This window comes from Melanotaenia boesemani, chromosome 13 (assembly GCF_017639745.1).
Source record: "Melanotaenia boesemani isolate fMelBoe1 chromosome 13, fMelBoe1.pri, whole genome shotgun sequence".
Classification (NCBI taxonomy): Eukaryota; Metazoa; Chordata; class Actinopteri; order Atheriniformes; family Melanotaeniidae; genus Melanotaenia; species Melanotaenia boesemani.
The window spans coordinates 12,549,240-12,562,720 of record NC_055694.1 but is presented as its reverse complement, the minus strand read 5'-3'; the positions used below and the strand labels follow the sequence as shown (position 1 = coordinate 12,562,720).

The 13,481-nt window shown below is 38.5% G+C and overlaps 1 protein-coding gene across 2 annotated transcripts in view; it reads left to right on the top strand.

Annotated features, from left to right (window-relative positions):
- nkain4 (sodium/potassium transporting ATPase interacting 4) overlaps positions 1-13,481 on the top strand; it is a 47,453-nt gene that overhangs the window by 25,358 nt on the left and 8,614 nt on the right. For both annotated transcript variants that reach the window (XM_042004020.1, XM_042004018.1), the window contains exons 4-5: positions 6-206; positions 11,978-12,038. In XM_042004020.1, coding sequence (XP_041859954.1) covers positions 6-206; positions 11,978-12,038 — 262 coding nt within the window. The remainder of the gene's footprint in view (positions 1-5; positions 207-11,977; positions 12,039-13,481) is intronic.

Here is a 13,481-nt window from a genome sequence, read left to right as displayed (position 1 = left end):
TACAGGACAGTGACCTGCTGACATTTAACATCTCAGCCCATCACTCCTGGTGGAGTGAGCACGGTCCTGGCTGTGTGAGGGGAGAGATGACACAAGCTCCAGGGGTCCGCACTACAGAGAGCCAATCCTACATCACTGTCATGGGCTGCCTCGTGGACTACCAGTACATCGAGGTTATGCATAGCAGCACACAGATTCTCATTGCTGTAAGTACAAGCTTTAAGAACAGCGTCCACGCAGGTATGCCACAGGAGCTGTTGTGTTTTTTTTGTTCATGTAAGGCAAGAGGAAGGTGATGTTTTCTCCCAAAGGTTTTGTTTAACAGTGTGCTTCCATGGTCCGCTGGTGTTGTCTATCCAAGTCTTCCTTCCTCTGTTCCGGGCACTGACTGAAAGATTGATCTTTTGTTTTTTCTGGTTGACATTAACCTTCAAGGTCCTAATGGGATTCTTAAACATTGAAAGTACTGTTATTGTCTTCTTTCTACAAGTCATTACTGCATAGGCGTTGACATAGTTAATGGTTGGGTTTGGACTTGCACACTTGTAACATTTGCTTACAAACTGACCCCTTTACAAGAGATGTGCACACTCATACCAATATTTCAGTCACTGTCATGTTTCTGCATGTGAGGTAGGTGGCAATAAGTGACCAAGAGAAAGAGACACCAGTTGGTTTCAGTGACATGTCTGCTTTTATTCTCACCATCCAATCTTGGAATAATTTAAACCTGGGAAAACACTGCGTATGTGGTTAACATCGTGCTTTCAGATGGACCAAGTGGTGGGAATTACTAGATAGTATCATTCATCCCATCTCCTCCATGGAGAAAAGTAATAAAATGGCTGACCTCATTTTACAGCCACAATACTCTCAGTGAACCTCATTAGCCTTTTGCACTATTGGCAATGAATTGGTTTATGGTTTGCCACGCTTGGACTACTACTCCTCCATATGAGGAGATCGCAGCACCCTTTTACTTGCATTTGACATGGTATTGCTCAGCTATGCATTAAACTGTACCTTCATGCAAGCAGCTCCCCAGAGGAGCAGGAGAATTGGTACAGCAATCTCAGAGTCAGTAATGACATATTTTTCCTTGCATGTTCACTTCCTCTTAGCCTAGTAGTAGTGACCTGCATAGGAAAGCTGTCCCTGGGGGGGTTCAGTTTTTTTAGTTTCCTTTTTCCCTTCTCTGATTGAAAAGAGGGTCAGGCAGAAGGAGCACCTGCTTTGCCAGGTCACAAATGGCCTTGATAAGTTGTTGCATTGCCCATAACTTTGGCTGGACAAGATGACAGTTTTCTTCTGTGTAATCTTAGAAGACTGTTTTATATTTTCACTATGAGAAAGTTAATGTGTTGGGTTGATTGAAGCACTAAAACTGGGGTTTTAGTCCTGTCTCAGTGTTTTCAATTATTTTTTTACGTACCCCTTTTTAAATTTAGTTTTACACTTTTTATTTTCAGACACTGTATTAGTTTAGGCAAAAAAAATAATAATTTGGTTATGTTCTAGGCTTTTCACAGTTTACATTTCAAGTCATTGCTTGTTATGCTTAGCCATAATATTACTTGCTTAGGTTGAGACAACAAAGGTATTATTTTAAGGTAAGATTTCGGTTGGGTTTGGGGTTGAAATGAGCCCTTTTGCACTTGTTCACACAATTACAGGAAATGTAACAGGGTTGCTTTCTACAGACTATAGCAGTTTAAATGCAAAACCATCTCATGACTAATTGTTAAATACTGACTTTGATCAAATAAAGACACCTACATTCTGCTCCTGCTGTTCTCTACTGTGATACAGCTCTATCTACATTATTACACTGAATTAGTGATCAGTAAGCCAACAGCCATCCACCCATTATCTATACCCGCTTAATCCAATGCAAGGTCACACGGGGCTGGAGCCAGTCCCAGCAGCTACACCCTAGGGCTGGACGATATGACCTAAAAATATAGACTCAGATTTTTTCAAACCAAATCTGATTTCTGATTTTAATTGATTTTTTACTTTTCTTTTAGAAAAACCTATGAAATGTATTAAAAACAATGTTAAACTTAAAGCTTTTGCATGCAACTTTATTTATTTATATATTTATATGAATGGATGAAAGTAAAGAAGGTAAATAACGTCAGAACTTTTCCCCACTATTAACGGCTTCATATCTTGCATAGAGATATGCAACACAAGTGCATCTGTGATCTTTTTCCATCTGGATTCTTATCATACGGGATCCGCTGCAGAAATAATTCCCCTGATGTTGGTCGTCTCTTAACAAGAGTTTGTGAGCTGAAGTTGTCGTTTGCATCTCAAAGAGAGCAGCATTTCTCACTGCAGTTATTTGCTGTTATTTGCAGTTTTTGCGCAACTAACTTCCCGTCGTGAGTGACGACTAACTTCACTGTAAATCTGTTAGTGCTTTCAGACAAACACCGTTCTGGAGTAGTGGGAGGGCTCAGCCCACTGCCAATTATGGGAGCCCAAGGAAAGTGTCTGTTGTGTATGTAAAAAAGTAAAAAAAAATCCTGATTTTCCTAAAAATAAATCGTCATAAACAGAAAATTTGTTTAATCAATTTTATTGATTATCGAGTACACCCTATAACTTTTCAAGCTTATTATAAAGCATGAGACACTTTATAGTCTATTTTTGTTATACATACAGATTCATTTTCTTTACAATCTCTGATAGACCTCAGGAAAAAATCTAATGTTATTCTAGTTATGTTTTGTGATTTTAATATGAATAGAGCTGCATGTGATACAGTCTAATATATATTGCTGGATAGAATTGTTATAGTAATACAGTTATACATGATCACAGAATATCAAGTTTTATACTGATTGATAGCAGTTCCCATGACATGATATGGTACTACCAGGCACAAAACAAGTTCGTCAAACATGTTGTAATCAATTTCAAAGCTTTGTGAAGCTATTATATGATTTATGTGTGAACAGGAATAATTTTTACATTTGCTTTTGAGACTGGGCTGAAAAATATGAAAAAAGTGAAGAAAGGAAGGATTTCTTTTGTCTGTTTTGTAGGGGGTTCAAGGTCACAGTAAGAGGCCATTAAATATTTAGTTTGGGCTTAAAGGCGCATTTTTCATTAAGATGAAAAATGCACAACCATCAGCCAGTGATCGAAGCATTTTTATTATCATCTACTCAGATTTGTCATAAGCTAGAAGAAAGAATTCAGAAGTCAAGCTTTTATTGTAGTAAAGTCAAGCCTGTTTTGATTTATTCTGCCGCGGGCTACTTTAAGACAAAAAGTGCCTTTACAATTTAAAGAAAGAACTTGAAGTTGCAGCATCTTAAATTTGGATACTGTATTATTTATCTCTGTGGGGAATATTTTCCTCCATATCTGCTGCTCTATTCTGTATATCTTATATGTTTATAGCTGTTTTTCAATTGTCACAATAATACTGACTTTTAATTCCATTAATGGGGGGGCTCATAATCTACTCTTGTTTTTTCCTCCTCCTTTTATGATCTTACTATTACCCTTCTTCTCTTGGTATGCACCTTCATTATTAAATAATAGAGCCGAGTTTTAGGAAACACCTCTGGTGAGATTCAGGGTAGTCAAAGAATTGTATAAGAGAAGAAAAGTGGTGCAAGATGTAATATTGAGTTTACATCTGTAGACATTACTCTTACAAGGAAGCGGAGAGCCTTGTCGGAGGGTTGCCAGAGCAGCTGAGCTTCTAAGGTAAAAGTCAAAGAAAGTGCGCTCATACATACAGTTATTATAGCATTTAACTGAGAATATAGCTGTCACTGGCCAGGCTTTTGTCTGTTGCAACATCTGTGCTCTGAAAACCTGCATTACATGGAAGCTGATAAGGAGAGAAATGACCTTGTGCGTCAGTCTCTTGTTCCATTGCTCATTTCCTCTATTTTTATGTGCCCCCAACCCCTCCCTATTTTCTCCTATTCCTACCCTCACAACACTCTCTTTGACCCTTATGTCCAGTTATCTCCAGCTTAAACAACACAAGAGAATACTTTCTTTCTACCTACCCTCCTCACTCACTGTCATTTTGTGTCCTTTTCCCTGTTTGGTTAGTCGATTAAAGTTAAAGTTTGGTTTTGTTGAGCACCAATAGACAGGGGTCTTTGAAAGATGAAAAATACCCCCTGGTAAATTACAGGGGGTTTCTGCCCAGCTGACCCCTGTGATTACTGCCCGAGGGTGTGCTTGCCTACGGGGTCGGTGTATGTTTTTGTGGTTGTGGAGTTCATCAACATGAACACAGCATGATCCCACACCCACTGTCATACAAGCAAGAGGTCAGGGTTCTCTCTTTGATGAGTCCATTAGACTATGTTCTGTTTTCAGACTCTCACATGAGCAACTATGTGCAAGAAATGATTTTTTTTCTCACCTATTTATATGTACACGGCAGGATGAGCCACCCAGAGGATCTTTGATCTGCCTCCATTTGAAGTCCAGAATTTGTTTGGTGTTGTCTAATATAATAACTGGGCTTGCAGGACAATTATAAAATGTCAGTGCCAAATTTGCATTGTCAGAGTAATTTAACTTTTATATTTGTTTCAAAATATTTATAGACATTGAGCCTCAGAGATTTATGGTCCAACTGTGAGTGATTATTAGTGCTGCTTCCAAAAACGGGGAGAAAAAGAGAGGGCGAATTAGTGTCTAGTGGGCTTTTGAATAATGTGTCAGGCTATGCGCAGTGTCACAAAGACATGACTGCTCACCATTATATTTCAAAGGCTGTCTTGGCCAACATCTTTAAAGGTTAATCTAGTTATAAATAAAACTGATTTAGCCCAGAATTATTTGATTATATTTGGCTTTTTAAAAACCTTTAAAAGAAGGCCAAAAGGGGTAGGGAACAGAATTTGTTTTATTTATGTTCATTAGTTTGTTGTCTAAGAGAGTTGTCACTCACACTTAATGCAAAATCCTGACTGCAAGTAAAGAACTGGAGCTGTAATCTTTCTTTGCACAGCTTGTGTGTCAAATCAGCTTGCTTTTAATTGATGTGCAATATGCAAATAAGCAACAGACACCTAACAACCCCATGTGGTATTACATGTATGGCTCCATCTTTGTACGTGTGTCTCGTGTTTGGGTGGGGGGATGGTAGAGAGGTACAGGTGGATGTGGTCTCAGCAGTCCCTATCTCATCAACGGTTTGTCATTAAACATGCAGCTGCCTACACACAAACACACACATCTAATTTTCTGCAGAGACGCGTGCACATTTGTTGCCAGGCGGAAAGTCCTGTGTAATTAACCTACGGGACATCTGCACCGCCCCTCTCTGCCTCAGCCCTTCCCTTCTACTCTCTCCCATGTGATATATTTTATCTACAAATTCCTTTCATTATTTTGCATCCAGTGAGTTTTCTCCTGACACTGAGCCATAGTCAATAGTGTGTTAATTAGCTTGTAGATCGATTCAGATTTTTTTACACACTTATGCAGCAGCTACTTCGATGTAGACAGACAGCATCTCCAGAATGCTGAAAACACAGACCAAAACTAATATCCAATGCCCCCACTGATGATTTAATATTTTCACTAATTAATGTCACATGTTTTTGAGTCATCTGTTAATCTTATCAAGTCTCGTGTAACTGTTCAAATGTAATATTTAAAGCTGATATGCATATTGATAAGATCTGACCCTACAATTATGCAAATAAGGAAATCGACAGCTCACATCGTATTACATCGACAAACTGTAACTGCTCCATATTGAGACCTGCTGGTGGTAAAGAAGTATGGCATGTTTTTTGTGAACAGACCTGTGGTGGCTCCTAGAGCATCAGCATTTAGTTAAAATTATTTTTGTTCTTGTTATATGTGAAATAATCTAGCAAATGATTAAACCTTAACCTTATTCACTGCATCCCTGTGTTATAATTCATGATAGCAGCGATTAAATTGTCATCATTCAGTAGTCAAATACCCAGTAGACTGATGTGTATTAATGAATGTATATTGTCAAAGGTGGCAGTGTGTCTTTTTGGGTTGACTCAATCAGTATGAACTTAACCTTCATTAGCTTATGCAAATACACGTGACCCTTCTTTCTGGCTCAGCAGCCGGGAATTCTAACACTCCCACACATGACAACACCTGAGACTTAAACTTCCTTTTGGCCTCATTAACTGAGGGTAGGAACACAAATTAAGCTAGACTATTACAAATACCTACATAATTTTCCCTGCAGCATATTAAATAGAGGATAGTTTGCTGGCTCGGTTTCTTTTTTGTTTTGCTTTCCTGCATTCAGACTGTGATTTGATGCTGTCTGTTATTAATTGTGTAGATCATCTGCTCCTGAAGAACCCAGCAGACGGAAAGCAAAGAGGAGAGTGCTGCTCAGTGTTAGAAAACATAATAACCGGGGTGCATTAAGAGTTGAAGAAAAAGACAACAGAGGAGATTTGCAGATTGCAGAGTGACAAGAACGTGGATATAAATGTTAGTAAAGTGACTAAAAGATGTGCTGAATAGAAAGGGAAAAATATAAAATGATTGGCAGCCAAATGAGTAAGCTTTAGTGGGGCTTGTTCTTATAGATGGGATGAGATGAGTCATCCAGGGTCTTTATGAGCTTAATTATTATGACATTAATTTCTTAAATGATCCCTGATCTCTCAAATGCCAGAGGGATATTACTGAGAAAGCTTGAGGGAATATGTGTGTGTGTGTGTATATGTGTGTGAGAGAGAGAGAGACTGAGAGACTTACAGTCATCTTATTATCTTTATTTCAAGACATTTACCATGCAACCATATATTAGTGGAATTGTCACTTGTTATTGAGGACACTGACCTATATTGGCTGCCCCCTGCAGCAAAATGTCAGCAAGTGGAGACTTTTCTGATCATATTAGCTCCCCAAGCACAGCACTAACTTTCAAACTGTCAGCAGTTATAAGCAGAGGAGTGAAAGATGGAAGTGATTTCCCTTGACTGACTGGTACATTTTCAGAATTGGGTCTTTACTGGTGGTCAAAAAAAAAAAAAAAAAAAAAAAAAATCATGTGTTTCTTAAAAGGTCCCAAAATGAGTTAATTCAAACTCAAATGAATAACAAACAATGTTATATCACACAGTATAATATTTTATTAAGCAAAAACCAAGCTAGGCGTAGGCAGTGTATGAAAAACTAAGTACATGCTTACTTCTTAAATTAAGAGGGTAAGTAGAAGCCAGGGCCAGGGTTATTTCAAATTAAAGATCATTATTCATAATACATTTTTCATATTAATCCCGATTGGGAAAATAGTCTCTGCATTTTACCCATCTCTAGATTTCCTAGAGAGCAGTGGGCTGCCATGTTCTGGAGACCTGGTGAGCAGTTTGGAGGTTAAGGGCCTTCACCTCAGTTGGCACACTCTGGACTCGAACAAGTCTCTTCCAGAAGCCCACCTCTGTAACCACTAGACCACCACTCCACAATAACAGATTATCCCATTATTAAATGCATATTCCCAATTACCAAATGCACCTGGTTAGTTCATCATCAGTAAATGTGAGCACCTCAATAAAAGTACTGTATAAGTTTTGGGAGTTAGCAGGTCTGAGGCTTTCAGGTGTGTGTTAACGCAACACAAAGAAGCAAAGATGTCCACAGTGGTCTAAGAGAAGCAACTGTTGCTGTCCAATTATCTGGGAAGGATTATAACACCATTTCCAGTCACTTTGGAGTCATACTACAGTGAAAAAGATTATTCATAAGTAGAAAGCATTCAAGTTAGCTGTCAGTATTCCCAGAAGGGGATTTCCCAGTTAGCTAACCCCAGGCCAGACCATGTAATTTAAAAAAAAGCAAAAAACAAACAAAACAAACAAAACAACAAGGGCTACATCTCAGACTCCTCAGGCCTCTGTTATCATGTTAAATTTGAAAGTTTATGACAGTACAATTAGAAAATGAATAAGTATGGTTTGTATGACAGGGTTTTCAGGGTAAAACTTCTCTCTAAAAATAACATGGAAGCACAGGTTAGACAGCACAATCTGCAAAGCTGCATTTGAACAAACTACAAGACTTTTGTAAAAAACATGCAGCATAGCAGCAAAAACACTTTATAATAACAATCTAGCATGAGAATGTGATGATCATACTAGATAAAATTGTAATGTGATGATTTATTTTGCAGTCACAGGCACCTTACATTCATCAAGCTAAAATATCTACAACAAAATGACTGAAAAATGAAAGAATCAAGATGCTGTATCAAATTAATGCAATAAAGCCTGAACTAAAGCAACACTGAAAAGAATGGAGTAAAGGTTACTCACAGCAATATAAAAACTGATACATAAAACAATTATTCCAAGTTATTGCTGCTAAAGTTGTTCTAAAAACTAGTAAATCATGGGCTGACTGAGTTTTCCCCCACATTTCTTCTTTAAATTGTCTTAGTTTTAGTGATATAAATAGCTACATGATCTGAGTACCTGTGTCTAATACGATCAAGATATTAGAACTTTACCAAAGAAAAAGAAAGAAGGAAAAAATTCTTTAATACACGTTTTACCTCTTCATTGACAAGAAGTCAATTTCAATAAAACCCTAACTCACAAGGCAATGAAACTGCTTTTTGTGTCTTCTGAAACATTTCTGTTGCTACTTATTGTGTGTCCTTGTATTTTTCCAACACAGTTGTCTATTTATATATTATTTAGATTTGCAAGGCTGCATTCTTATACTAATGAAGATGCTCCCATTAAACATTTAGCTCTCCTAACAAACATACAACAAATTGATCGATGTTAGATGATACCATGAGGCACAGTTGAACAGGGTAAAAAGTACAATTATATGCAAGATAATTAAAGTGCTCTATATGTTATGTTGGTCTAAACATTTTAAACTTAGACCAATTTGTTCTTGTAAATAAAAAAAAAACAAAAAAAAAAAAGATTGGCTGGGTTTTTACAAAACCAACTTGTTCCGTTTATGTTGATCCAGCATTTCAACACTGTGTGCTTGCTGCCATTAAATTTTGCCTCACTGTTTTACTCAAATGCAAGCACTTCACTCAAGTCTTTTTTTAACTATACAATGTTTGACTGAAATCAGGCTCCTTAACAAAAATTAAACAGAAGTGTGCCCATGCATAAACATTAACACATACAAGAACACACTTACAGGAAAACATGCATGAACACACACACACACAGACAGACACAGTACAGTCACAAAACAGGGTGTGCCCCTGCTGTTAACACCATCTTGTGTTTGACACCGTCTTTATACATATGCTAATTCACCGCCATTTCTCCACCACTGTAATGGATGGGGGTGAAACCAGTAATTAGATATTGGATAGGAAAAAGCCTGTGTGTGAGAAGCAAAAAGAAGACTTGTGTATCTTATCTGGCCCACACAGAGCCAGAACTGCTTTGTCATTTACTAGACCTGACACCTATGTTTCATTTATGAATGCAACATTTCATTTACATTGGATGAACTTTAGTTAATTTATCGTTTACATGAAAAGTAGAGTGAAGCCCAAATAATAGTCATGACTATGTGTATTATCTTTGTTCCATTTACAGTATGATTGCATGGAAAAGGCTATGTTTAAGTTGAATGAGTGTAACATGAATCATTATCATCACACACAGTGATCACACCCTTGGGTTCTGTGTTTGTGAACCCAGTGTGTGAGGAGGGCAGTGTGCCCGATGCTGGTTTAATTGGCATGGCAGAGTGCCAGATGATAGATGGATGGCTGGGTGCAGAGATTCGCTGTCTCTTTTTCTGAGTCGATGGCAGCCATCTGCCAGTGCCACAGGCTATTCTCAGAGCTGTGTGTTTGCCCATGTATAGGGTCTCATGCTTGTGTGCTTGCTTTGTTGCTTTCTGGTCTGTGCATAAACATTTTCTGTATGGACACTTAAGCATCCAAGGTTCATTCAGCACTGAAGCACACAAACTGTTTAACACAACAGCAGCTTGTGAGCTTAATAAATCCAGAAGAACTTGTTTCTCTGTTTTGTTTTATTTTTAGAGTTTTTAAAATGGGGCTTTACTATGCTGGATCCACAAGCCAGTACGCCCTACCTGTGCTGCTATTAATCTGATTATATTCATTTTAGTTTTGAATAAACGGAATGCAACAAAATAGTCAGTGGAGTTAACAATGTAAATGTTTAACAAAGGAAAACTGATTTTTTTTTCTGTTAAATATATGTATAAAATCATTAGGCTACTATAAACATGCAGAAGTAAACAATTTAAGCACAAAACTTTTCCAACCAGCTTATTCATTTTTTTTATAAGAAAGTTTAATAAATAATGCCATCCATCCTTCCATCCATGGATCCCTCCCTCCCTACCTCCATCCCTCCTTCCCTGATTATTCCAAAGACAGGCTATGGGGGAGATGGAGACTATGAGCCAAGTGAGAGGTAGGGTATGCCCTTGGCATACATAGTCACACAGAGAGACAAGCAACCACTTAGGTTCATTCCAAGGAAGAATTTAAAATGAACCTAACATGCATGTTTTTGGACTGTGGGAAGAGAGAACCCATGCATGCACAGGGACAACATGCATTGGGATTTGATCCCCCAACTACACTAATAAATAAAAATGGAAATTAACTATAATTCATTAACCTTTCAAAAATATTTACTAACCAATCAAACCCCCTCATTTTAAATAAAAAGTGATTCATGAAGCTTTCATTCATTAGCTTTCAATTCATGAAATCTGGCCGTGTCCATATCTTTAGTTGAACATGTAACAAGGCTGATGCACAGCCTAATAACAGCTGTTCAAAAAGGTGTCTTGTCCTTCCTCACTTTGCATGTCTCATTTGACAAGGGCCCAGAGGTTCATGATGATTTTAAACAGCCGAAGGAGGAGGATGGGATATTATTGCTCTGGATAATTGTCCTGCAGAATGATCTCAGCTTGCTTGAATGCTGCTAGCTTCATCTTATACTTGTGCTTGGAAAGAATACCTTCCAGGAACTGGGAGCAGGTTTGGGAGTTTATTTCTAATCTATCATTAAAGGTCCATTTGCTCATCCTTTCTAATGATGAGGACACACTTTTAGAATGTGTGGCCTTTCCATTGTTGATGCACTGACGGGTTCATCCATCAGCTTGTCACCTCTCTTCCTCTCTCACTTAAATTTCACATCCCCATAAAAACCTTTTGTCTTCAGGTGTTTCTGTGTTTCTCTTTAAAATCAGCTGCATCAAACGCAGTTTAAAACAGGACCTGAATAAGATTTGCAGACTTCATTCCCTTCGTCATGTCTCTGGACACTTTACACCTTAGATTTCCAGATACCTCAGGTATATTTCAGTTAACTTTCAGTTCATAAAAACAATAATGTCTACATTAGAAAACAAAGACGGTTTATCCCTGTCTCTTCTTTTTTTCTTCTCCACACTCTATTTCTCTCTTGTTTACTTTCTCCTTTATTTTTACCCTTTCCCCTCTTGTCAGGTCCAGCAAAAATATGTAAATTCAACAAGAAGCAAATGTAGAAATAAAGAATAATACTTAAATTATCAAGAGGGCCTTATATCCATAAAGCTCCTCTTAGCAAATCAAATTTGTTTGATACAACACAGCAACCAGAACATCATTCTGCTTGCTATAATGCTGGACAGGACAATTTTTTTTCTTTCTTTCTTTCTTTAGGACAGGACAAGTTAAAAAAATCCGAAAGTAGGAGTAAATCACATAAATGTCAGTGAGGGCTTCCTTGTGTTTTTAATCCTGTTGGGAGTTATTTGATTATTTCTTTTCAGTCAGTTAAACAATAAACCTGCTCAACTCAAGTCCTGTGTGTTGCATCATCCTCTCACATGTGTGATCCTTAAATGCACTATTTCTTCCTGTGCTGTCTTTTTGTCCACCAGAGAAAACACACAGCTGCTTAACTGCACACTGCTTGCTCTGTTAGAGTCTAACCTATCTTGTTTGCTTGTGTGTTAACAGCTCCTGGGCTTCGTGTATGCCTGCTATGTTGTCAGCGCTATCACTGAGGAGGAGGACAGCTGTAAGTAACTTAACACACTCACATACATACACACATGTTGGAAAGGAGCTTTGCAACAAAGACTGAATCACACCCAGACTCACAGAGATGAAAAACCCCTGAGTTGAGGAGAAAAGAACTGCATCTTTCCTCATCTCCTTCTTTCTCTGTCACACCCCACACTCTGCTTCAGCTTTCCCCTGTCTCCCTTCTCTTTCCTCCCCCACACCAGCTGAGCCCTCTCACTCTTTTTCTTTTCAATACTAAAGGGTCCATGTGTTCTATTTCCACACCTACTTCAGCCCATTCTCTTTTTTTTATCTTTCACATGTACAATTGTAGGCTTATCTCTCCACCTCACATTCTGTGTGATCCTTAATGTTTCTGTGAGAGCCTCTTTAATGTACTCTGGCTTTTACTTTTTCCTACTTTCTTCTTTCCATATGCTGTTGTTTTCCTGCTCCAGCTGCCTGTTGCCTGAGTAGGGTGGGTGTTGTGCTTTTATACTCGAGGGCTGCGCCACTGCTTCTCTCTTGTTCACAAACACATGCACATCTCTCTTTTGGAGCTTCTTAAACTTTTAGATCTCCTCAAGAAAGTGCCTCCTGCCTTTTTGCGCATTGCACTTTGGTCTGTGTTACCCCTTTCATATAAAGTCAGATGATGGGGACTCCATTCCTGTTCTTGCCCTGTCATGCATTAACAGGCAGAGAGCAAGGAAAGAGTGTGGGAAAAGACAGCAGGGGGACCACAAGATGAGTCATGGGGTAGATGGGGAAACCAGAGACGGATGGCTGTGATAAATGAGCGAGCTGCTGTGACCTCACAGAAAGCAGGGCAGAGGTCCTGCTTGAGGTTAGCCAATCAGAGGTCAGAAAACAGCTGATCTCAGGGGTCAGTAGTAGCCATAAATATCTGATTAGAGCCGCAGTGACTTGCTAGGTTGTACTGGTATAGCAACATGCATGGAAATCTGCCATTACACATGTTTTAGACACAGACATGCAGAACACAAACCGAAGAAGGTGTGAGGTAACTGAATTAAGGACTCAACAGACTTGTACCATGTGAAGATTTATCATGACAACTTTTAGTACCAGAAGACTTAAATACACCCTGTAAAGTAGTAGTTATCAAATATCAGGGGGCTGGATGTTTTCATGAGACAGCTGAGCTCTAATTTGATTAAAAACAGAGTAATGAACAATGCATTAAATGCACTAATTACTGTACATCTTAAACAGCAGATTCTCATTAATTTGGATAGTTTGCAATGTGCTTCCTGTGTGTGTGTGTGTGTGTGTGTGTGTGTGTGTGTGTGTGTGTGTGTGTGTGTGTGTGTGTGTGTGTGTGTGTGTGTTCTGTATCAGTATTACAGAGGTCTAAGCATTTTCTTAGGTGGTCACATACCAGAGAATCACTGGCTGTGAGTGGTTAGCATCAACACCCAGCTGCCCTCCCACC